Raw genomic sequence first — 25,637 nt, forward strand, 5'->3', positions numbered from 1 at the left:
CAATAAAATCACAACGATGAAGCTGGGACAAGGCATGTAAAAAGAAAGTACTGGAAGGAAATGTTTACTTTTATTGATGTGCTTATGACAATGGTGGTAGTAAAAAACCAAACATCACTTTGTTAATAACAACTATGTACATTACACATTACAAGTGCATTAAAACGTTTTATACGGCGAACAAAGAAAGACGAATAAGTATTATGACCTGAGAAACACTGTGCCTGTGAACAACATGAACCTCATCACATAAGCAGAGCTTAAGAAAGGGGATATTTTAATTGTCCAGACAGTGTTTTTCAATTAATAGAGCAATCTCTTTTAATTTCTCCGTGGTTTCTGTCTACAGTATACTGGCCTCATGGGAGTGAGGCCGCAGTATCTCCAGTGTAACTATTAGTTTAATAGATTTTCTAAACCAGGGACAGAAAAAGGCATAAATCACAGGATTGAGGCAAGAGTTAAAATACACTAGAAAAATCATAAAAACTTTAGCTGAAGAAGCCATTGTGAGGGCGCGACCCGTGAGGGAAACACAATAATATGGACAGTAACACATAAGAAACACAGCAACGATGACACCAAGAGTCCTGGCTGCCTTCAACTCGGATTTTGTAGTAGTTATATTCTGCTGCAGTTTGACAGCTGCAATGTGGGAGCGCATGGAACGAGCCTGAGACACAGCCACCACAAACACTCTCATATACAGAATGATGATAGCTGAAATTGGGACAATGAAACTAAGCACAAGATCAACAGGTACTATTATGTTAACAACACATTTTCCCTGGCAGGAGTTATACCTGCCTGGTTGTACCAGGTTATCATATAAAAACATAACGCTGTAGAAAACAGAATAAATCCAACACAGGAGAACAGAGATTCGAATTCTCTTTTGATTGACTTTGTTGGGGTAATGCAGAGGGTCACAGATAGCAACATAACGATCGACTGATATCAGCACCATGTTTCCTACTGAGGCAGAAACCGAGAGAAAGGCCAAGATATCATACAGAACACAAACCATATCACCCAGGAGCCAGCAAGGTTCTGCTAAGAGGATTTGAAACGGTATCACAAAGACACCCACAAGGAAGTCTGAGACAGCCAGAGAGAGGAGGAGGAGGTTGGTGGGAGTTTGGAGCTGCCTGGAGTGAGAGAAAATCATCACTGTGAATATTAAAACAGCATTATTGTCAATGAAATAGTTCATTGACAAAACCTGTAACATCAGTTGAACACACAGTATATCTAAACAAACTGCTGCTGTTTAACACAAGATTAATCAAACCATAGTCTGTTAATACTCAGGTCATGTATTTCAATGCATCAGTGCAGCTATATAATATCAAAGCTAAAATTTGTATCTCTGCCTGAAGTGAGAGATGGAGATGATGACCAGCATGTTGAGAAACACAGTCAGGAAACAATTGGACGACTGCAGAATGTAAATGGCCATTGCTTCAGAATGAGGGCGAATATGCTTCCTACAAGAGGCATTGAGCAGTTGTGGAAAGCAGAATTCAGTTTCCTCCAGGGTCTCCATCAACAGAGAGAGAGAGAACCTGCTGAATACCAGCAGCCTTCTGAACAAACTATCTTTCGTACAGCTATTTTATCTCTTTTCATTTCCTCTCCTCCTACAACTTCTGTCTCTCACTAACTCTCTTGGACATTGGGGTGTGTGCCCCTCCATCAACTAAACAAGTAGCAACTGTCTTGTGACCTCTATTATTGTTTATGGACCCATATTGTTGCTGAAATGTGAACAAAAAAGCTGCTTTGCTTTTTTATTTTAGATTTATGTATAGTTACTATACAATCATGTTACAGTTCCCTCCTCCAGCCAGTTGAGGCAGTGTCCCCGGAGGTCTCTGTCTCTGTTTCCCTGACTTCCGGGGCCAGGCCTTGGCTGATTGGAGTGGCAACAGGTGTGGGTTTTAGCAGGTGTTTATTGCTAATCATTAGTTTGTCTTGTATTTAAGTCCATGTCTGTGTGTTTGTTATTTGCTGGTGTGTCAACCGTCTACCTCGTTTGTTACCTGCCTCTTCCATTTACTTTTTCCCCGACCTCTAGCTTTGTTCTCCACGGTTTGTAAGTGTTGTTAGTCTAGTCAGTTTCTTTGCTCTGTAGTTTGTTCCAGCATTTTGCTGCGTTTTTTTTTTCTTCTAGGTCCAGCTTTGTATGTTTAGTATTAGGTTTTGTCCCAGCATTTGCTGTGGTTTTGTTTTCTGTAGGATCGTGTTTAGCTGTGAGGGTTTTGTTTATTATATAACCTAGTGAGTTCCTGTTTGCCTGCCTTTTGCAGTGTTTTTTAGTTTGATTCTCCTTTTGAGATTTGGTTCTATTGATTTTGTTTGCATTACATCCCCTGTGTTCTGCATTTTTGTTATTATTTTTGTTAATAAATCTTGTGTGGGAAGTCACACTCTGTTGTCCTGCTGTCCTTCTGCGCCTGGGTCCACTAGTTAGCTCGTTCGTAACAAATCATTATCAAAGAAAACATTTATAATGGTAGTGAGCCACTACAGTTTCAGTATTTCAGATTTTTCTGACACGGTGGAACCTGTTTTGTAGGAACCACATCTTGCTAAAGCATGTTAAAGTGTTATTAGTCAAGAATGTAACAAGAACTCAAGATTTGATTGTTATAAGACACTGATGTGTGCGTCAAAGACAGTGGTCCATGTGGTTGATTGTGCTCTCACTAAAGTTGCATGCCAATGTAATGTTGGTGTAGCCCCTAGTAGGCTGATGCCCTACCCTGGCTATCTAAAATCTACACTTCTGAACCTGACTGAGTATGTAAGATTATCTGTTCTATGTTTCCTACTGAGTTTGGGCACAGTGTGATTCAGATCTGTAGGGTACTCAGATTTAAGGTTCTCTGTGTTCATTTATCACTGGGTTCGGTAAGGAGACTGGCAGTAGCAACTCTACAAAGAGAGTGAAGACCTCCATCCCACTAGAAATTCACACATACACACTTGTGAAAATAGCAAAAAGAATGACTTTGACTGGTCATTTATTTGACATTATAGTACAGTATGTAAATGTTGACCGCAATTACTGTATGACATAATATAGAGCTGGTAAGTCCCGCCCATCCGTGAAACCCCATCCTATCTATGTTGTTGTTTGGGACAATGTGAGTTTTCACAGAGCCCCCCAGGTTAGAGAGTGGTTCAATATGAACCAAGGTTTTATCAATCTTTGCCTTCCACCGTACTCCCCTTTCCTAAACCCCCGTGAGGAATTCTTCTCCTCATGGCAGTGGAAGGTATATGAATGCCAACCTTACACCAGCGTAAATCTCCTGCAAGCCATGGAACTTGTCTGTGGTGACATAGGTGTGGAGGCCCGGATACGGCATGCCAGGGGTTTCTTCCCCCGTTGCCTGGCCAGACAAAATGTGGCCTGTGATGTGGATGAAGTCCTGTGGCCTGACCCAGTACGGAGACATGATCCTGTGGCTGAGTAATGCACTTATATAATATATTTTTGTATTTTATTTTTACATAGGCTTACTGTACACAAGTGGCAAATGTATAAGATTTCTGTTTGTTTTTAAAAGTGCTATGTGTAAATGCACAAGACTTCTTTTGTTTTGCAACATGCATTTAGCCTACTGTGAACAATAAACTTTTATTTCTCCAGCTTCATGTGTAGGAGAAAAGAGCAACTTCCGTATGAAAGATGATAGGAGATACCAGACAGGATAAGGGTTCACAGATAGGACATGGGAGAGGAGTTCTAGGTCACAAGGTCACGAGTGAAAAAACACAGACTTGTAGTGGGAATTTATGGTATAAACATTTAGCCTAAATGTAGAAGAATTTGTCTTCCTTATGGTACACATATACTTAGTGCCTCAGGAATGTTATGTGGAGGGGGCCCTGAGAAGTATAAGTATGAGGGTTAGACAGAGGTAGAGCAGAAGACATTTACATGATTGTGGTGTTTTCTCCATGCCGGCAAGTACGCATAAAACTGAGATGGTTCATCACACTGAGTCCTTCCTTGAAGTCTACTAAGATGGAACAATATTTAGAGGAAGAGGAAAATTTTCTACTACACATGTCCTGAGCATTGTGTTTTATATTTTTCTACATAGTGTTTAGTGACTGTAGTGATTTCAATTTTGATTGACTCAGGGCACGATTTGACAACATAGTTCAGTTTTGAGTACAGACTGAACTGTTTTGAGCTGAAAGTTTGGTTTTGCAAGAAGAGTCTGAGGTTTTGTGAATGTAGCTTGAAACTTTGGTTTTGCGTTCACAGTTTAGAGAAAAGTAGAGCAGCTTTCAAGAAATGTGTCGTAGCAATTGAGAAAAACTGTAATAACATACTCTTTTTAATAATAATGTATACTTTATTGATCCCCTTGGGTAAATTAGTTTTGGACAGCTGCCAGACTGAGTCGGCACTACTACAGAGTTTTGTTGTCTAAACCGGGAATCGAACTACTCACCCTGGGGCTTGTAGGCAACTGCTCTACCCCCCGTTTTCGCAATAAACCGTTGGTTCCTGTCAGTCTATATCCTCACATGTACAGTCTCTCCTATCCGAGTAGCTGACGCTTGCAACTCCGACTAGTCATTGGTGTTAGTGGACTCTCTCACTAGTTTTCTTTCTGGCTCGCTCACTCAGTTTTTGTGAACAGCCTGTTCTAGGCAGAGTTAGTCATGTGGCATATTCCTACAATTTCTTGATGATGGATTTCACTGAACTCTGTGGAATGTTCGGTGCCTTGGGGATTTTTTTTTTTTTGTATTCAGACCCTGACTTATACTTTTCTAAGACCTGAGTAGCTGGAAGTGTTCTTTTGCCTTCATGGTGTAATGATTGCAAGGAATTCTAAAAAAAACCAGCATTGGACCTTCCAGGCAAAAGTTTCTTTATACTGCCTCACCTGAGACGCATTCACTGCAGTCAGGTGATCTTGTTTCACTAACTGAGGGACTTCTCTCACCAAATATCTCAGTCGGATTAACTTAGTCTTTTAAAAGGGGGTGAATTATATTTGACATTACTTTTTAGAAACCCATTTTCACTTTGACATTGAGATATTTTTCTACAACACAGTTTTAAATTAATAAAAAGGACTCATTAGCAACAAACTCACAGGTGGTTGGTACAACTCCTTCCTTTGATCCGCTTTAAGCAACAAGTGCATTTCTTTTAAAGAAGAATAAATTAAGGAAACAAAATCATGATTTTAATACACAAACATGTTTGTGAAGTCAAGATTAACTAAGCCTTTATTACCCAACTTTAACCATGCTTTCAATTCCTACAGTAAACTAAAAGTTCAGTAATGCTGTAGTGAAAACAAAAAAACTGCTGAATCAAACACTACAGAGAAAGGAAATGTCAAGGGTTTCTTTTCATTATCATGCTTGTGACATACAGCATCTTCAACCATCCACGCTGGTGTTAAGGATGCTTTCATTTTGTCCACTTTGTCCTAAAAAGTTGAAGCTGTTTTCCCAATTTGTTTTTAATTACCGTTTCTATATCTCCTATATCTCCTTATATAGTCCAAGAAATGTGTGATCATGATATAATTGCAAGAACAACTACTAAGTGGAAACGGATTACACTCTAAAAATACATACATGTCCATGGCAGAGACTCTTCTGCAAAAAATTAAAGGACATAGCCTGTTAAAAGCTGTTCCACAAGCAATCATGTGTAATACAAAGCAACATATGTGAATAGTAACCAATTCTTTATTTGACAAGAACGAGTGTTATTCACATTGACTAAACAGCAACAGATGATGACATCTCTTTTATAGAAAAGGTCATGTCTTTTAAATAATTCAAAACTTTCTCTTCACAGTATGTTGGTTTCAAATGAGTTAGGCTGCAGTATCTCTAGTGTAACGATGAGTTTAACAGTTTTTCTAAACCAGGGGTATAAAAAGGCATAAATCACAGGGTTCAGGCAAGAGTTAAAATACAGCAGGAAATCCATTAAAGTGTTAGTGGAAGAACCAATTGTGAGGTCATAGCCAGAAAGAGCGATACAGTAAAATGGACAGTAACACATGAGAAACACAGCGACGATCACACCAAGATTTCTGGCTGCTTTCAGCTCTGATTTCTTCACAGTTACAGTCACTGAACGCTGCAGTTTGACAGCTGCAATGTGGGAGCGCATGGAACGAGCCTGAGACACAGCCACTACAAACACTCTCATATACAGAATGATGATGGAGGAAATGGGGAGGATAAAACCTAAGACAATGTCAACAGCTCCAATTATATTTATCACACATTCTCCGTAGCAGGAGTTATACTTACCTGGTTGCCTCAGGTTATCAAGTAAAAACAGAAAACTGTAGATAACACAGTAAAGCCAACACAGAAGAACACTGACTTTAATTCTCTTTTGAGTGATTTTGGATGGGTAACGCAGAGGGTCACAGATAGCCACATAACGATCAACTGATATCAGCACCATGTTTACTACTGAAGTATTGACAGTGATAAAGGGTAAACAGTAAAACATGACACAGATCAGATCACCCAGAAGCCAGCAGGGTTCTATTAAGAGGATTTGAAATGGCATCACAAGGAGACCCACAAGGAAATCTGAGACCCCCAGAGAGAGAAGGAGGAGGTTGGTGGGAGTGTGGAGCTGCCTGGAGTGAGAGAACATCATTGCTGTGAAAATTACTTAAGTAGCAAGAACATTCATAGAATTACTACTGATTCAAATGGTTAAAAGCAGTGATCCCAACTGAAAATGCAGCATATCTAAACTATACAGTTGTTAAATAAAACATCCAGATATAATAGTTTAACAAGTCTCACTACAACAACATAATAAATGGCAAGACATTTATCTCTGCCTGAAGTGGGAGATGGAGATGATGACCAGCAGGTTGAGAAACACAGTGAGCAGAGAGACGGAGGACAGCACAATATAAATAAGCAGTGCCTCAGAGTGAGGACGTGTGTGCTTCCTGCAAGAAGAGTTGTGGAGCTGTGGAAAGCAGAGCACAGTTTTATCCAGCGTCTCCATCGTCAGAGATAAAGACTTGGAGGAGAAGCTGCTGAACACGTCCAGCTTTCTGGGCAAGTGTCTGACTTAGACAGCTAATTTACCTTTATGGATCTTACCCCTCTCCTCCTCCGGCATCACTCTAGGGCACTGCACTCCCTGCTGCTCCCTCTCTCTCACTATACGTCACTCAGGCATATTCAGCTGTGGGAAAAGGAGGGAGTGTCCTCATGATAAACTGATTGTCTGATAGGTAAATGTTCAGCAGAATAAAAAAAGTTGGACCTCAGTAACTGGGATTACTTAGCAGAAACACAGACCAAAACTGGACAATACACAGCTGTTGGAAATCAGAACAAAGAATCACATGCACTGTGCAGAGACTGAAAACGCACATTTGAGTTTGTGCTCCAGTCCAGTTTACCGTCCAACTATAATCCCAGGTATTCCAGACAGAAAGGAGGGACGCGAGTCTGTCCACTAGAGACTCAGCATGATGAGAATGGGAGGACTGAATTGTAACTCAAGTCTGAAATGGTTGAAAATGTATTGGAGTATGTCTTATAACTGGGGGACACAGGCTTTAAGTACTCTTGGACTGACACCATCCAACTCAATAGGCTGTGCAGCTCTCCTCTCACCTGATCTGCTGAAACTGTCAATTCACAGATGGTAGCTGGTCCTAGTCCTGCTAACCTGATTGCTTTAAGTATGTATTTGATGTCCTTACATCTGGTTTGCTATCAAATAATCGTTTTCAGAGTTCGGTTGGGTGTTTACACAGAAATCATGTAGTCTGTGATGAAGTCATTATAGTCTGTTAAACCACCCATGTGGCTCACAGTGTGCCTCTCAGTCCACAGCCTCCATGTATCCCTGTAGGGAACCATTGCCCCCCTCCGCCCCCCAACCACATTTTCACAGTTTTAAAGGTGGCAGGGTATAGACACTGGTAGAAGTACCAGGTTGTGATATGAACCTTCTCTCCTCCTGCTGCACTTTATATTGTTTATTTCTTACCCACCGTTTCCCCAACGTTTAAGGTTTAAGGTCCAGGAAAATGTAACATGATACTTCAGGCTGGAGGAATTAAAGTAATGTTCCAATAATAAACAGAGATAGAAACTAGCAACCATGGCTGATGACTAAAGCTAGCAGCCCACCATCAACAATTAAATGATGAATTTATATTTTCAGGACAGTTAGGGCAGGCCTGGTGGCTCGATGGGTAGATCATTGGCCTTAGATTCAGAAAGTTTCAGAGTTCAAACCCCGTCACAGACACCAGGTGTGTCCTTGACACTCCACGCTAGCTCCCCGGGCGCTGTATGTAGCTGCCCACTGCTCCCCCCAAGAGGATGGGTTAAACGCAGAGGACCAATTTCATTGCAACATGTAAATGTGACATGACAAATAAAGGCTGTTTGTTTGACTGCTACATTATCCATGTAAAAAAAAGTTTTAACCTCTAAAAACAGTCTTGAGGGTTTGTTAGAAACAGCTGTTTACTAGGATGAACGGGAAGTCTCCTAGCAACAAATGCATCATGTGTCCATGCAGAGGTGCATCGTTTGTTTTTTAACACCTTAAATTGCACTGAGACCCACATGTTATCCGACACTAATGCAAGCTGGTGTGAAAAGCTTTGTGTGTTGTTGGTTCCCTTGCTACTATTGTTAAACTGTTTTTCTAATTAACGAGTTAAATTCTGTAGAAACATTAGAGACAACATGACAAAATATTAAACTCTTATCAAAGACAATTTTCATAAAGTCTGTGTACAGAAATAAAATTTGATTGTATACAGTATACACCTACAAGCCACAGCATTACCAGTATTTGAGCGTTCAGGACCTGTGGATATCCCAAGTGGGCCTTAAACAAGGTGGTAACCTGTTCCAGGAAAAGAACAAGGGAACAGTCGTAGTCCCAGGGCCTACGCAAAAACATGGTCATACCTTAGATGACTAGGATTTCAGAGAAGTCTTTAATCTATCCCAAAAAAGGCCAGAACCAGTTCACACCTGCACCAGGTTGGACACACTTAACGACCCATTTAGGTGTTAAGATGGGGTGGGCAGAGGTGCGACCATTACATCCTTCACATCTCCCCCATCTTTTGTTTCACCTAACGAGCCTAATCAGGGAAAGGGGTGGCGTGAAACCAGTCTTGGAGCATAAATTTGTGGCCTCTAACTAACTATCTTCAGACTGAAGAAGCTACTTGGATGAACAGCAAAACGTTTCAACATCCAGTTGCCATGACTCAACTTCCAGATTGGGCAAGATTAAGAACAACCTCATGGAGGGAGGTGTTAATGTGTCCAAATCAACAATTAAAATATCAGGAGATATCTTGTCTATTTTTAATCAGTGTTAATGACCAGATTAACGTCTGCCATAAAATGTTTTTAAAGAAAAGCATATAAATGATTAGTGATGAAAGGGGTAAAATACAGAGCACATACCACTTCAGCCAGAAGCCATTTGAAATCATAGAGGCCAAAGAGGAAGCCAGGGACCACGTGAGAGGTGAAGGTTCATGGGAACGTGGAACTGCCTGAAGGGAGATAATAGTTGTGTCAGTAAAGAATGACTTATGATGACGATGCCGCTGTTGGATAAAGTAGTAGCTTTTGAAAATCAGTAACAGGTGAAAGAATGGCGTAAATCTCTAGGTTTTAACTAAAAGGACATAAAACTGCTTAAAAAGGATTAGGGTTAGCACCAAGTAAAAGGAAAAAAAAGGGGCCACATTCACGCAGTAGGCCCAGCTGAGTTAATTGGTCTCATTCTAAAAACAGTAGTTATAAATGTTAGTGATGAGCACAAAACTGTGCTAAAAAACAGGAACACACACAAGGTAACAAGTTGAAACGGTGAAAAGTGAAATCAATTAAGAAAGAACCCAACATTTAAATTAATTATCAAAGATCCAGGGCTAGTTGAAACAGCAGAGGCCAACTGTCCTATAATGAAACCCAAAGGTCAACCTGCCTTTTTCAGCTGGGTAAAACCCACAATATGTATTATAACAACAGTTTCACGTCATCATTATCAAAGCAGGACATGCATAAAATGTGTTCAACATCTTCTGGAATGTCACACCACTGGCAAAGACATTTCCTGTCTACATCTAATATAGAACTGATCTACACCTGCATGCGCAATAATATATTTCCCTCTGGGATTTACAATATTTTTCAATGGTGAATACTCAACTTTGTAAAATTTACCTCGTCTCTGCGCCTTCAATTGGTCTTTTATTAACAGTTTTCTGTAAATTATGAGAATGTCTCCCATCTGTTTCCCAATCCCATTCTTTCGACCATGTAAAAGAGTTTGACCAGTTGCCATGTGCTCTTATAACTCAATGGCAATTGCTTCCTGGTGTGAGTGGGTGGAGCTCAGTGCCTTAATCCCATGGTGCCTTCAAGGCCTGTTGCTCTATGACAGCACCACGACGTAATAATCTCTCAAAAAACAGACTGCTAAAGCTAAATTTTTAATATCATCCTTAAATGGGGGACAGAGATGATGACCTGTAGGTTGATAACCCCAGTGAGTAGACTGATGGAGGAGAGGGGACGGTAAATGAGTATTGTCTCAGAGTGAAGGTCTAAGTGTGTTGTCGAAAGCTGAGTTTATGTTCCTCCAGTGTTTCCATCATCAAAGAGGAGGCTGCTAAACACTCCTAGCTTTCTGTGGAAGTTTCTGTAGTAGATTCATCTTCATTATCTTTCTATTCAGCTTAGTGGTTCCATGATGGTGGATTGACCTACTCACCTCAGCAGTCTCACTCCTTTTTCTACTGAAAACAGAACTCTGGAACTTTCTCTGCACCTAAATCCCCATTTAAAAGAGCCTCATTAAACATAAACAAAGAGCCCTGTGGTTTATAGTTCTTCTCCTTGGCTTAGACACAGTATTGTACATTATACCTCACTTGTAAGTCGCTTTGAGTAAAAGAATCTGCTAAATCACTAATGGGAAATGTGCCTCTGCCTTAATGGTATCCAGTGTAAAAACCTGCTAAATCTATAAGCTTCCCACACTCTACTGCTCCACTAAAAAAAAAATGCCTCGATGTGCTTTCTGCACACAACTATGTGGTGCAGGCTTGCATGACTTTTATTGCAATCCAAACCATTTATTTCCACTAATACTAATAATTTTACTAACGGTCTGTGAGGATTTGTTTGTTTTAACCTATATTAATAAAGACATCTGATTTCCTTCATGTTGAATTAATAAAAATGCAAATCAGATATCAATATTTGATACAAAATATAAATACAATTATTACCTTATATTGTTCTTACAATTATACTGAAACAAATAGAGTTTTAATTTTAGCCTATTAATACACCACAATAAACATATACCTTGAACAATTAGACTGATAATGATGGACAAAAGAATAACAGAAATTTGATGCAAATATCGAGTGATTTTGATGAATACTTTATTAATGCAATATGTAAAGGTAATCCACATTTAAAACCAATAGAATAAAATATTGCTGGTAGATTAAACATAAATTTAAATCAATGGCAGAAACAATCAGTCTCTTCTACAAGAATTAGACAATGTACTGTATAACTCCTGCACAGTTCATCTTAATGTTTGCATGCAATGAAGTTACAAAAGAATCATCATCCTGCACATGTAATTAATGCAACAGAATAAAGATATAAAAATGTAAATTCAAAATCTTATTGCAATTTATTTATTGCAACATCATCTTAAAATAAGTTCTTTTCATTTAAGTGAGTCAGCAACTGAGCACATGAAATTAATTTGCTCCATCACAGTGAAGGCTGCATGTCTCTTTTCAGTCACTCCACAGTTTCTCTTTACAATAAGTTGCACTCACGGGAGTTAGGTCTCAATATTGCAAGTGTAACAATGAGCTTCAGAGATTTTCGAAACCAGGAATAGAAAAAGGCATAGATCACAGGATTTAGACAGGAGTTAAAATACACTAGAAATAAAATAAACCTGTTTGTTACAGAATCTAATATAAGGCCAAAGAGAGGGACACAATATGATGGACAGTAACATGTGAGGAACACAGCTACGATGACACCAAGAGTCCTGGCTGCTTTCAGCTCTGATTTCTTTGCATTTGTTGAATGCTGCAGTTTGCCTCCTAAATTGTGGGAACGCATGGAACGAGCCTGAGACACAGCCACCACAAACACTTTAATATACAGAATAATGATGGATGAAATGGGGATGATGAATCCAAAGACAAGGTCGACAGTTATGATTATGTTAATCCCACATTCTCCATAGCAGGAGTTATACCTGCCTGGTTGTTTCAGGTTGTCAGATAAAAACATAAAACTGTAGAAAACAGAATAAATCCAACACAGGAGAACAGAGATTCGAACTCTATTTACAGTTATCTTTGCAGAGTAACGCAGAGGGTCACAGATAGCAACATAACGATCGACTGATATCAGCAACATGTTTACTACTGAGGCACAGACAGTGATAAAGGGTACGAAATGATACAGAGCACAGACCAGGTCACCAAGGAACCAACATGGTTCTGCTAAGAGGATTTGAAATGGCATCACGATGAGACCCACAAGGAAGTCTGAGACAGCCAGAGAGAGAAGGAGGAGGTTGGTGGGAGTGTGGAGCTGCCTGGAGGGAGAGTGTTTCATTACAATTGCAAAGAACAACAGCATATTTTTATAACAATAATTGCAAAATGGTACTGAATTGTAATTGCTGTAAAAAAATCACTGTAAATATTCTAAACAGAAACATTTACAGCAACAGTAATAACTTAATTGAAACTACAACAACATGCATCTGTGCCTGAAGTGGGAGATGGAGATGATGACCAGCAGGTTGAGAAACACAGTGAGCAGAGAGATGGAGGACAGCAGAGTGTAAATGAACATTGATTCAGAGTGAGGACGCACATGCTTCTTGCAAGAGTTGTTGAAGAGTTGTGGAAAACAGAGTTCAGGTTTCTCTATTGTCTTCATCATCAGAGAGAGGAGGAGAGAAGCTGCTGAACTGTTGAACAGTTGCATCATGAAACAAATTTATCTCTGTTTACGCACACTTCCCCCTCCTTCTTTTTATTCTCTTGATAGCTTTTTTCTCTCCTTTGCACTGTATGGTACTTTTCATATCTTCTCACAGATAGACATTTATTATATTGTTTTATATTTGACGTGACGTAAACAAGTCATTCATGATTCACTATATTTACCAAGACCTTCCATTTTTTACCAGTATGTTGATCTCTCATTTAGGAAATTAAAACAAACCACATTTTCCATTTAATCTGATCACTTTGTCAGTTTTACATTACTTTACATTCTAAAGATAATTTTAGCATGTCCTTCATATAAACCAATGCCAAAAGCTAATTTTGTACGTTCAAAATGTACAAAATTTTCAGCTTAAACTTAAACCACTTCCGGTCCAGTGCAGTGAAGGACGGTCTGAGCTGAACATTGGAGAAACAAAACAGCTCATACAGTACAAAGGAGGAGTAACACCTCAGGAGCACATTGGACATTGGAGCGGCTGTAGCTCAATTTAACGTCACCTTAAAATGGTAAATGGTCTGCACTTATACAGCGCTTTTCTACATAGCTGGTACTCAAAGTGCTTTACACTGCGTCTCATTCACCCCTTCGCACACACAAGCACACCCATTCACAAACATTCACACACCGATGGCAGAGCTGCTATGCAGCTGACCTGACCTTATTACGTATACTGCTATTAGCACAGCTTTGGTAAAATAAGTTCTCACAGTGAGACTTCAGGAGATACTTGAGCAGCAAGTCCCTCTAGAGGGAGAAACCAGCAAAATCAGACTCAAGTTAGACGGCCATCTGCCTCGACCGGTACAGGGGTGCACGAAACAATAATACTAATAAAAAAAAACACAAATATTAAAATAAATTAAACAATTATAACATCTGTCCTTAAGAAGACCAGTTCCAAAGGAGAGACATTCATCGTAGTTAATGGGAAGTCTTTCTAAAGTAAAACGAGTCTCTGTTTAAAGAAGATCGCAAAAGGCTCGTCGGTAGAGGTATGTTTTAAAGAGAGATTTAAATGATGTAACTGAGTCAGCTAATCTTATTTCCTTGGGTAAGTTGTTCCAGAGTTTGGGGGCTCTAACTAAAAAAGATCTGTCACCTCTAATTGTCATTCTAACATCAGGGACATACAGACAATGTGCAGGCTCTTAAGGCTGGGATACAAAGCTGGGGGAAAGTCCATGCAGGGCTTTAACATTTTAATAAAAGTCAAATAAAAATAAATACAATCTTAAAATATATCCTAAAACATACTGGCAGCCAGTGTAAGGAAGCTAGGACAGAAGTGATGTGTTCATATTTCTTTTTTTAGTAAAGAGTCTCTCATCTGAGTTCTGAACAATCTGGAGCTGATTAATAGATTTATGGTTCAGATAGGTGAACAGACTTTTGCAACAGTAAAGGTGTGAGGAAATAAATGCATGTAAGATCACTTCTATGTCATGAAATGATACTGAATTTAATGTATTTTGAGATGTTTCCGAGGAGAAATTACAGATTACAGGACATTCATACAGTATAAAGACATATATTATACTCTATATCAATCAGAATAGAAAAGTACGTACCTTACTTTAGAAGATACTTTTTCACTCAGCAACAGCCCAAAAGGCCAAAACATTAACATTAACAGTAGAGCTGATGCATCTATTCACTCACTCCAGTTTCTCTCTAAAGTACATTGATCTGACAGGAGTGAGGCTGCAGTATCTCAAAGGTAACAATAAGTTTAATAGATTTTCTAAACCAGGGGTAGAAGAAGGCATAGATCAAAGGGTTTAAGCAGGAGTTAAACATTACAAGAAAAAATACAAAGAAGTTAGCTGAGGAGCCAACCATAAGGTCATAACCAGAGAGAGATACACAATAGGATGGACAGTAACACATGAGAAACACAGCAACAACCACTCCAAGAGTCCTGGCTGCTTTCAGCTCTGATTTCTTCACAGTTACAGTCACTGAACGCTGCAGTTTGACAGCTGCAATGTGGGAGCGCATGGAACGAGCCTGAGACACAGCCACCACAAACACTCTCAGATACAGAATGATGATGGAGGAAATGGGGATAATAAAACTTATTACGATGTCAACGGCTCCATTTATGTTAATCACACATTCTCCATAGCAGGAGTTATACCTGCCTGGTTGTTTCAGGTTATCAAATAAAATCAGAAAACTGTAGAGAACAGAGTAAATCCAACACAAGAGAACAGAGATTTGAACTCTCTTTAGAGTGAATTTGGTGGGGTATTGCAGAGGGTCACAGATAGCAACATAACGGTCGACTGATATCATCACCATGTTTCCTACTGAGGCAGAGATTGTAATAAATGGTAACAAGTAATACAGAGCACACACCAGGTCACCCAGGAGCCAACAGGGTTCACTGAAAAGTATCTGAAACGGCATCACGATGAGACCCACAAGGAAGTCTGAGACAGCCAGAGAGAGAAGGAGGAGGTTGGTGGGAGTGTGGAGCTGCCTGGAGGGAGAAAACCAACACTTAAAATCATCATTATTAGAAATAGTTTAAAAAACGATGACAGAAACCTCAGTGTCTCTGAACTGTTTACTTGGTGGCTGCACTACATAAATGAATAATAAGACATCTGTGCCTGAAGTGGGAGATGGAGATGATAACGAGCAGGTTAAGAAACACAGTGAACAGAGAGAAGAACGACATCAGCATGTAAAGGAGAATAGTTTCAAAATGAGGACGCATGTGTTTAATACAAGAGATGTTGAGCAGTTGTGGAAAGCAGAGTTCAGCTTCCTCGTTTGTCTCCATGAACAGAGACAGAGGAGAGAAGCTGCTGAACAGCTTTCTGAACAAAGTTCTATCACACAGCTAATTTATCTCCTCCCTCCCTCCTCTTCTTCTTCTTTCCTCCTCCTCTTTCCCCCTTCTGCCTTTTTCAGTTACGTTGATTTCCTTCATTTTCCTTAATTATACTCATCAGTTTCTCAACCCTTTCTTCACTCTGAGACTTTGTGTGGTAGTTTATGGTAAGTTTTAGCTCATTCCACATAGATTATGAGCCAGAACCACGTAACAGGTCTATGCACACTGGTGCTGCCAAGAATTTACTTGAGCCAGAACAGCTGACTCACACATATGGGCTGATATCTACTGAATACGGGCCATAGATTGGTGTGATAACATTCAAAGCAGGTGGCTAAGTTTGTGTCCATTCAAATGGATGCTGGCACAGTGCTTTTCTATTTCAGTGTCTCGGCTGTAATAATTGACTGATTAAGGTCGCCTGTTATCTCACCCAGTGAAACGTGGAGTCATTGTCACCCATGTAACTCATCACAGAATAGGTGGATGGACATTTATTATATTGTTTTGTGTTATAGTGTGGCTCAAACAAGGGAATAATAAAGTATAATTATATGTGTTGTAGTTTGGAAAATTGAAAGAAGGTATATTTATGTTCAACAGGATAACAGGTTTTGTTTCACTGCTATGATTTTTCAAATGGTGTAACCACAGATCAGTTCAGCATGTACTGTATACAAATATAAAAAATTAATAAGTAAATAACATATGAATAGAATGACTTACAATTGTCAGCAGTTTACGAAGTCAAAGCAGACAGAATCACAGAGACATGACAGAGGGCATTTGTGGCATTGTGTCGTGCTTTATGATTTAGTTCTGGACTAAAATTTGGGCATTTTGTAAAACAAGCCTCAGATATTTAGAAACAGACATCAGATCATATATAAAAATAAATATAGGATACCCTAAGTTGTTCACAATTTGTAAAGTTCCACTAAATGCATACATTACTTCCAGGAGAAGATATATTTATTTTACTCAGCAACAGCCCAAAAGACCCCACCTACGCAGTGATAGTACATTTATGTCACATTTGGTAATTTAGCTATTGCTTTTATCCAAAGCCACTTACAAGGGTAGGAGTAAGGAGGTCTTGCCCAAGGACCCCTACTGGAGGCAGGGGCAGAGATGGGATTTGAACCCCACTCTCCCACATAGAAGGCGTTAATCTTACCACTACTACTCTACAGTACGTTGGTCTCACAGGAGTGAGGCTTCAGTATCTCGAGTCTAACAATGAGTTTAACAGATTTTCTAAACCAGGGGTAGAAGAAGGCATAAATCAAAGGGTTTAGACAGGAGTTTAATATCACAAGAAAATAGACAAAGAAGTTAGCTGAAGAGCCAACCATAGGGTCATAACCAGAAAGAGACACACAATAGGATAGACTGCAACACATGAGAAACACAGCAACAACCACACCAAGAGTCCTGGCTGCTTTCAGCTCTGATTTCTTCACAGTTACAGTCACTGAACGCTGCAGTTTGACAGCTGCAACGTGGGAGCGCATGGAACGAGCCTGAGACACAGCCACCACAAACACTCTCAGATACAGAATGATGATGGATGAAATGGGGATGAAAAAGCCTACAACAAGGTCAACAGGTACTATAATATTTATCACACATTCACCATAACAAGAGTTATACCTGCCTGGTTGTTTCAGGTTATCAAATTAAATCATAAAGCTGTAGAAAAAAGAGTAAATCCAACATAAGAGAACAGAGATCTGAACTCTCCTTTGAGTGAATTTGGTGGGGTAACGCAGAGGGTCACAGATAGCAACATAACGGTCGACTGATATCAGCACCATGTTCACTACTGAGGCAGAGATTGTAATAAAAGGTAACAAATAATACAGAGTACAGAACAGGTCACCCAGGAGCCAACAGGGTTCTGTTAAGAAGATTTGAAACCAATGACAGAACCCTCAGTGCCTCTGAACTGTTTACTTGGTGGCTGCACGACATAATATAAATACAAAGACATCTGTACCTGAAGTGGGAGATGGAGATAATGACCAGCAGTTTAAGAAACACAGTGAGCAGAGAGATGAACGACATCAGCATGTAAAGGAGAAGAGTTTCAAAGTGAGGGCGCATGTGTTTAATACAAGAGATGTTAAACAGTTGTGGAAAGCAGAGTTCAGCTTCCTCGTTTGTCTCCATGAACAGAGACAGAGGAGAGAAGCTAATAATTTTTCACATTGTCTGTGATGATTTGTTTGTTTTAACCTATATTAATAAAGACATCTGATTTCCTTCATGTTGAATTAATAAAAATGCATATCAGATATCAATATTTGATACAAAATATAAATACAATTATTACCTTATATTGTTCTTACAATTATACTGAAACAAATAGAGTTTTAATTTTAGCCTATTAATACACCACAATAAACATATACCTTGAACAATTGGACTGATAATGATGGACAAAAGAATAACAGAAATTTGTTGCAAATGTCGAGTGATTTTGATGAATACTTTATTAATGCAATATGTAAAGGTAATCCACATTTAAAACAAATAGGATAAAATATTGCTGGTAGATTAAACTGTGCATAAATTTAAATTAATGGCAGAAACAATCAGTCTCTTCTATAAGAATTAGACAATGTACAGTATCAGTTCTGCACAGTTCATCTCAATGTTTGCATGCAATGAAGTTACAAAAGAATAATCATCCTGCACATGTAATTAATGCAACAGAATAAAGATATAAAAATGTAAATTCAAAATCTTGTTGCAATTTATTTTTTGCAACATCATCCAAACAAAGTCCCTTTCACATAAGTGAGTCAGCAACTCAGCACATGAAATTAATTTGCTCCATCACAGTGAAGGCTGCGTTTCTCTTTTCAGTCACTCCACAGTTTCTCTTTACAATAAGTTGCACTCACGGGAGTAAGGTCTCAATATTGCAAGTGTAACAATGAGCTTCAGAGGTTTTCGAAACCAGGAATAGAAAAAGGCATAGATCACAGGATTTAGACAGGAGTTAAAATACACTAGAAATAAAATAAACCTGTTTGTTACAGAATCTAATATAAGGCCAAAGGGAGGGACACAATATGATGGACAGTAACGTGTAAGTAACACAGCTACGACCATGCAGGGCTTCAAAATTTTAAATAAAAGGTAAAGAAAAATAAATCCAATTTTAATATATATCCAAAATCCAAAATCTAAACATACTGGCAGCCAGTGTAAGGAAGCTAGGACAGGAGTAATGTGTTCATATAGTCTCTCATCTGAGTTCTGAACAATCTGGAGCTGATTAATAGATTTATGGTTCAGACAGGTGAACAGACTGCTGCAACAGTAAAGGTGTGAGGAAATAAATGCATGTAAGATCACTTCTATGTCATGAAATGATACTGAATTTAATGTATTTTGAGATTTTTTCCGAGGAGAAATTACAGATTACAGGACATTCATACAGTATAAAGACATATATTATACTCTATATCAATCAGAATAGAAAAGTACGTACCTTACTTTAGGAGATACTTTTTCACTCAGCAACAGGCCAAAAGGCCAAAACATTAACATTAACAGTAGAGCTGATGCATCTATTCACTCACTCCAGTTTCTCTCTACAGTACATTGATCTGACAGGAGTGAGGCTGCAGTATCTCAAAGGTAACAATAAGTTTAATAGATTTTCTAAACCAGGGGTAGAAGAAGGCATAGATCAAAGGGTTTAAGCAGGAGTTAAATATTACAAGAAAAAATACAAAGAAGTTAGCTGAAGAGCCAACCATAAGGTAATAACCAGAGAGAGATACACAATAATATGGACAGTAACAAATGAGAAACACAGCAACAACCACACCAAGAGTCCTGGCTGCTTTCAGCTCGGATTTCTTCACAGTTACAGTCACTGAACGCTGCAGTTTGACAGCTGCAATGTGGGAGCGCATGGAACGAGCCTGAGACACAGCAACTACAAACACTCTCAGATACAGAATGATGATGGAAGAAATAGGGATAATAAAAGTTAACACAAGATCAAAAGCTCCATTTACGGTTATCACACATTCTCCATAGCAGGAGTTATACCTGCCTGGTTGTTTCAGGTTATCAAATAAAATCAGACAACTGTAGAAAACAGAGTAAATCCAACACAAGAGAACAGAGATCTGAACTCTCTTTTGAGTGACTTTGGTGGGGTATTGCAGAGGGTCACAGATAGCAACATAACGGTCGACTGATATCATCACCATGTTTCCTATTGAGGCAGAGATTGTAATAAATGGTAACAAGTAATACAGAGCACACACCAGGTCACCCAGGAGCCAACAGGGTTCACTGAAAAGAATCTGAAACGGCATCACGATGAGACCCACAAGGAAGTCTGAGACAGCCAGAGAGAGAAGGAGGAGGTTGGTGGGAGTGTGGAGCTGCCTGGAGGGAGAGAAAACCAACACTTAAAATCATCAATATTAGAAATAGTTTAAAAAACGATGACAGAAACCTCAGTGTCTCTGAACTGTTTACTTGGTGGCTGCACTACATAAATAAATACAAAGACATCTGTACCTGAAGTGGGAGATGGAGATGATAACGAGCAGGTTAAGAAACACAGTGAGCAGAGAGAAGAACGACATCAGCATGTAAAGGAGAATAGTTTCAAAATGAGGACGCATGTGTTTAATACAAGAGATGTTGAGCAGTTGTGGAAAGCAGAGTTCAGCTTCCTCGTTTGTCTCCATGAACAGAGACAGAGGAGAGAAGCTGTTGAACAGCTTTCTGAACAAAGTTCTATCACACAGCTAATTTATCTCCTCCCTCCCTCCTCTACTTCTTCTTTCCTCCTCCTCTTTCCCCCTTCTGCCTTTTTCAGTTACGTTGATTTCCTTCATTTTCCTTAATTATACTCATCAGTTTCTCAACCCTTTCTTCACTCTGAGACTTTGTGTGGTAGTTTATGGTAAGTTTTAGCTCATTCCACATAGATTATGAGCCAGAACCACGTAACAGGTCTATGCACACTGGTGCTGCCAAGTATTTACTTGAGCCAGAACGGCTGACTCACACATTCTTCTTCTTCTTTCGGCTTTTCCCATCAGGGGTCGCCACAGCGAATCATCCTTTTCCACCTAAATCTATCATGAACATCTTCTACCCTAACATTAGCCAACCTCATGTCCTCTGTTAAGACATCCATATATCTCCTCCTTGGTCGTCCTCTTGCCCTCCTGCCTGGCAGCTCCATCTCCAACATCCTTCTACCAATATATTCACTATCCCTCCTCTGAACATGTCCGAACCATCTCAGTCTGGCCTCTCTGACTTTGTCGCTAACACAGGCAACGTGAGCCGTCCCTCTGATGTACTCGTTCCTTATTCTGTCTAACCTGGTCACTCCTAGGGAGAACCTCAACATCTTCATCTCTGCTACCTCCATCTCAGCCTCTTGTCTCTTACTCACTGCTACCGTCTCTAACCCATAGAGCAGAGCTGGTCTCACCACTGTCTTGTAGACCTTTCCTTTGAGTCTTGCTGACACTCTTCTGTCACGCAACACTCCTGACACTTTCCTCCACCCGCTCCAACCTGCCTGCACTCTCCTCTTCACCTCTTTTCCACACTCCCCATCACACTGAACTGTTGACCCCAAGTACTTAAACTCCTGCACCTTCTTCACCTCAGCCCCCTGTAACCTAACGCTTCTACCTTGATCCCTCTCGTTCAGACACATGTATTCTGTCTTACTACGACTGACCTTCATGCCTCTTCTTTCCAGAGCAAACCTCCACCTTTCCAGCTGTTCCTCCACCTGCTCTCTCCTCTCACTGCAAATCACAATGTCATCCGTAAACATCATTGTCCAGGGAGATTCCTGTCTGACCTCATCTGTCAGCCTGTCCATCAACATAGCAAACAAGAAGGGACTCAAAGCTGATCCTTGGTGTAGTCCCACCTCCACCTTGAACTCCTCTGTCTGACCTACAGCACATCTCACCACCGTCATACTTCTCTCATACATGTCCTGAACTACTCTGACGTACTTCTCCGCCACTCCCGACGACCTCATACAGTACCACAGCTCCTCCCTCGGCACCCTGTCATACGCCTTCTCTAAATCTACAAAGACACAATGCAGCTCCTTCTGACCATCTCTGTACTTTTCCATCAACATTCTCAAAGCAAAAACGGCATCAGTGGTGCTCTTACGGGGCATGAAACCATACTGCTGCTCACAGATCTCCACCTTCTTCCTAAGCCTGGCTTCCACTACTCTTTCCCACAGCTTCATTGTGTGGCTCATCAACTTTATTCCTCTGTAGTTGCTGCAGTTCTGCGTGTCACCCTTGTTCTTAAAGATCGGAACCAGAACGCTTCTCCTCCATTCCTCAGGCATCTTCTCACTCTCTAGAATCCTATTGAACAAACTGGTTAGAAACTCCACTGCTGCCTCTCCTAAGCACTTCCACACCTCCACAGGTACGTCATCAGGACCAACAGCCTTTCCACTCTTCATCCTTTTCAGAGCCTTCCTAACCTCATCCTTTCCAATCTCTGCTATTTCCTGCTCCACAACATCCACATCTTCCTCCCTTCTTTCCCTCTCATTTTCCTCATTCATCAGATCCTCAAAATACTCCTTCCATCTTTTCTGCACACTCTCCTGGGTTGTTAGCACCTTTCCATCTCTGTCCTTAATCACCCTTACCTGTTGCACATCCTTCCCATCTCTATCTCTCTGTCTGGCTAGCCTGTACAAGTCCTTCTCTCCTTCCTTTGTGTCTAACCTGTCATACAGCTCATCGTAAGCTTTCTGTTTGGCCTTTGCCACCTCCCTCTTCACTCTACGCTGCGCTTCCTTGTACTCCTGTCTACTTTCCTCAGTCCTTTCTACATCCCACTTCCTTCTAGCTAACCTCTTCCTCTGGATGCATTCCTGTACTTCCTCATTCCACCACCAAGTGTCTTTACCTTCTTTCCTCTTTCCAGATGACACACCTAGCACCTTCCTACCTGTTTCCCTGAAAACTTCTGCTGTGGTTTCCCAGTCATCTGGAAGCTCATCCTGACCACCCAGAACCTGTCTCAACTTCTGTCTGAATTCCTCACAAGTTTCTTCATTCTTTAACTTCCACCACTTGGTCTTCTTTTCTGCCTTCCCTCTCTTCTTCTCCCTGACCTCCAGAGTCATCTTACACACCACCATGCGGTGCTGTCTGGCTACACTCTCTCCTACCACCACTTTGCAGTCACTAACCTCTCTCAAATGACCTTGTCTATATAGCATGTAGTCCACCTGTGTACTCGTACCTCCACTTCTGTATGTCACTCTATGTTCCTCTCGCTTCTGGAAGTAGGTGTTGACTACAGCCATTTCCATCCTCTTAGCAAAGTCCACCACCATCTGTCCTTCCAGATTCCTTTCCTTCACACCAAACCTGCCCATCACCTCCTCATCACCTCTGTTGCCCTCACCAACATGCCCATTGAAGTCTGCTCCAACAACAACTCTCTCTCCTCTGGGGATACTCTCTATGACCTCATCAAACTCACTCCAGAATCTCTCCTTCTCTTCTAACTCACAGCCAACCTGTGGTGCATACCCACTGACTACATTCATCATCACCCCTTCAATTTCTAGCTTTATGCTCATCACCCTGTCTGAGACTCTTTTCACCTCTAGAACACTGTTTACAAACTCCCCCTTCAGGATCACTCCTACCCCGTGTCTCTTCCTATCCACACCATAGTAGAACAGTTTGTATCCTCCTTCAATACTACGTGCCTTGCTGCCCTTCCACCTTGTCTCCTGCACACACAGAACATCTACCTTCCTTCTCTCCATCATGTCTGCCAGCTCTCTGCCTTTCCCTGTCATCGTGCCAACGTTAAGAGTCCCTATTCTCAGATCTATGTCCCTGCCTTTCCCCTTCTCTCTCTGCCCACGAACCCTTCTGCCTCCCCTCTTTCTTCGACCAACAGTAGTCAAATTTCCACCGACACCCTGTAGGTTAACAGCATCGGTGGCGGTCGTTGTTAACCCGGGCCTCGACCGATCCGGTATGAAAGTCTTGTGGATGATTCGCATGGTTATTTTGGCAATTTTTACGCCGGATGCCCTTCCTGACGCAACCCTCTCTATTTATCCGGGCTTGGGACCGGCACAGAAATCACTGGCTTGCAACCCCTGTGGCTACATTGGCTGACTCACACATATGGGCTGATATCTACTGAATACGGGCCATAGATTGGTGTGATAACATTCAAAGCAGGTGGCTAAGTTTGTGTCCAGTCAAATGGACGCTGGCACAGTGCTTTTCTATTTCAGTGTCTCGGCTGTAATAATTGACTGATTGAGGTCGCCTGTTATCTCACCCAGTGAAACGTGGAGTCATTGTCACCCATGTAACTCATCACAGAATAGGTGGATGGACATTTATTATATTGTTTTGTGTAATATTGTCGCTCAAACAAGGGAATAATAAAGTATAATTATATGTGTTGTAGTTTGGAAAATTGAGAGAAGGTATATTTATGTTCAACAGGATAACAGGTTTTGTTTCACTGCTATGATTTTTCAAATGGTGTAACCACAGATCAATTCGGCATGTACTGTATACAAATATAAAAAATTAATAAGTAAATAACATATGAATAGAATGACTTACAATTGTCAGCAGTTTACAAAGTCAAAGGAGACAGAATCACAGAGACATGACAGAGGGCATTTGTGGCATTGTGTCGTGCTTTATGATTTAGTTCTGGACTGAAATTTGAGCATTTTGTAAATCAAGCCTCAGATATTTAGAAACAGACATCATATCATATATAAAAATAAATATAGGATACCCTAAGTGGTTCACAATTTGTAAAGTTCCACTTAATGCATACATTACTTCCAGGAGAAGATATATTTATTTTACTCAGCAACAGCCCAAAAGACCCCACCTACGCAGTGATAGTACATTTATGTCACATTTAGTAATTTAGCTGATGCTTTTATCCAAAGCCACTTACAAGGGTAGGAGTAAGGAGGTCTTGCCCAAGGACCCCTACTGGAGGCAGGGGCAGAGATGGGATTTGAACCCCACTCTCCCACATAGAAGGCGTTAATCTTACCACTACTACTCTACAGTACGTTGGTCTGACAGGAGTGAGGCTTCAGTATCTCGAGTCTAACAATGAGTTTAACAGATTTTCTAAACCAGGGGTAGAAGAAGGCATAAATCAAAGGGTTTAGACAGGAGTTTAATATCACAAGAAAATAGACAAAGAAGTTAGCTGAAGAGCCAACCATAGGGTCATAACCAGAAAGAGACACACAATAGGATAGACTGCAACACATGAGAAACACAGCAACAACCACACCAAGAGTCCTGGCTGCTTTCAGCTCTGATTTCTTCACAGTTACACAGTCACTGAACGCTGCAGTTTGACAGCTGCAACGTGGGAGCGCATGGAACGAGCCTGAGACACAGCCACCACAAACACTCTCATATACAGAATGATGATGGAGGAAATGGGGATGATAAAACCTAAGACAAGGTCAACAGGTACTATAATATTTATCACACATTCACCATAACAAGAGTTATACCTGCCTGGTTGTTTCAGGTTATCAAATAAAATCATAAAGCTGTAGAAAAAAGAGTAAATCCAACATAAGAGAACAGAGATCTGAACTCTCTTTTGAGTGATTTTGGTGGAGTAATGGAGAGGGTCA

The 25,637-nt window shown here is 40.4% G+C and overlaps 5 protein-coding genes across 5 annotated transcripts; all 5 read right to left on the reverse strand.

Annotated features, from left to right (window-relative positions):
- Positions 1–343: 343 nt before the first annotated feature.
- Positions 344–3,464, reverse strand: LOC113167121 (trace amine-associated receptor 13c-like). The gene is made up of 4 exons (XM_026367512.1): positions 3,303–3,464; positions 1,832–1,912; positions 1,374–1,540; positions 344–1,148 (listed from the first exon to the last, which is right to left on the reverse strand). The coding sequence occupies exons 1-4, from the start codon at positions 3,462–3,464 to the stop codon at positions 344–346; spliced, it is 1,215 nt and encodes a 404-aa protein (XP_026223297.1).
- A 2,375-nt stretch (positions 3,465–5,839) lies between these two features.
- On the reverse strand, positions 5,840–7,033 carry LOC113166813 (trace amine-associated receptor 13c-like). The gene is made up of 2 exons (XM_026366980.1): positions 6,861–7,033; positions 5,840–6,650 (listed from the first exon to the last, which is right to left on the reverse strand). Exons 1-2 carry the CDS (start codon positions 7,031–7,033, stop codon positions 5,840–5,842), a joined length of 984 nt encoding a protein of 327 aa, XP_026222765.1.
- A 4,835-nt stretch (positions 7,034–11,868) lies between these two features.
- Positions 11,869–13,017, reverse strand: LOC113167122 (trace amine-associated receptor 13c-like). Its single transcript, XM_026367513.1, has 2 exons — positions 12,845–13,017; positions 11,869–12,667 (listed from the first exon to the last, which is right to left on the reverse strand). The coding sequence occupies exons 1-2, from the start codon at positions 13,015–13,017 to the stop codon at positions 11,869–11,871; spliced, it is 972 nt and encodes a 323-aa protein (XP_026223298.1).
- Positions 13,018–14,763: 1,746 nt separating this feature from the next.
- Positions 14,764–15,880, reverse strand: LOC113166817 (trace amine-associated receptor 8a-like). The gene is made up of 2 exons (XM_026366983.1): positions 15,708–15,880; positions 14,764–15,574 (listed from the first exon to the last, which is right to left on the reverse strand). The coding sequence occupies exons 1-2, from the start codon at positions 15,878–15,880 to the stop codon at positions 14,764–14,766; spliced, it is 984 nt and encodes a 327-aa protein (XP_026222768.1).
- A 3,659-nt stretch (positions 15,881–19,539) lies between these two features.
- Positions 19,540–20,658, reverse strand: LOC113166815 (trace amine-associated receptor 8a-like). Its single transcript, XM_026366981.1, has 2 exons — positions 20,486–20,658; positions 19,540–20,350 (listed from the first exon to the last, which is right to left on the reverse strand). The coding sequence occupies exons 1-2, from the start codon at positions 20,656–20,658 to the stop codon at positions 19,540–19,542; spliced, it is 984 nt and encodes a 327-aa protein (XP_026222766.1).
- Positions 20,659–25,637: the final 4,979 nt, after the last annotated feature.

The sequence above is a fragment of the Anabas testudineus genome, chromosome 7 (genome assembly GCF_900324465.2).
Source record: "Anabas testudineus chromosome 7, fAnaTes1.2, whole genome shotgun sequence".
Taxonomy (NCBI): domain Eukaryota; kingdom Metazoa; phylum Chordata; class Actinopteri; order Anabantiformes; family Anabantidae; genus Anabas; species Anabas testudineus.

Bases quoted from the DNA above. Each gene is read 5' to 3' on its own strand.
- LOC113167122 (XM_026367513.1), bottom strand. From the start codon at position 13,017: ATGAAGACAATAGAGAAACCTGAACTCTGTTTTCCACAACTCTTCAAC. The intron at 12,668-12,844 runs GCACAGATGCAT...CTCTCCCTCCAG, and splicing joins ATCTCCATCTCCCACTTCAG to GCAGCTCCACACTCCCACCA.
- LOC113166817 (XM_026366983.1), bottom strand. From the start codon at position 15,880: ATGGAGACAAACGAGGAAGCTGAACTCTGCTTTCCACAACTGCTCAAC. The intron at 15,575-15,707 runs GCACAGATGTCT...TTCTCCCTCCAG, and splicing joins ATCTCCATCTCCCACTTCAG to GCAGCTCCACACTCCCACCA.
- LOC113167121 (XM_026367512.1), bottom strand. From the start codon at position 3,464: ATGTCTCCGTACTGGGTCAGGCCACAGGACTTCATCCACATCACAGGC. The intron at 1,913-3,302 runs GTAAGGTTGGCA...CACTCCAATCAG, and splicing joins TGCAGGAGATTTACGCTGGT to CCAAGGCCTGGCCCCGGAAG. The intron at 1,541-1,831 runs GTAACATGATTG...CTGTTGATGGAG, and splicing joins ACTGGCTGGAGGAGGGAACT to ACCCTGGAGGAAACTGAATT.
- LOC113166813 (XM_026366980.1), bottom strand. From the start codon at position 7,033: ATGGAGACGCTGGATAAAACTGTGCTCTGCTTTCCACAGCTCCACAAC. The intron at 6,651-6,860 runs GCAGAGATAAAT...CTCTCACTCCAG, and splicing joins ATCTCCATCTCCCACTTCAG to GCAGCTCCACACTCCCACCA.
- LOC113166815 (XM_026366981.1), bottom strand. From the start codon at position 20,658: ATGGAGACAAACGAGGAAGCTGAACTCTGCTTTCCACAACTGCTCAAC. The intron at 20,351-20,485 runs GTACAGATGTCT...CTCTCCCTCCAG, and splicing joins ATCTCCATCTCCCACTTCAG to GCAGCTCCACACTCCCACCA.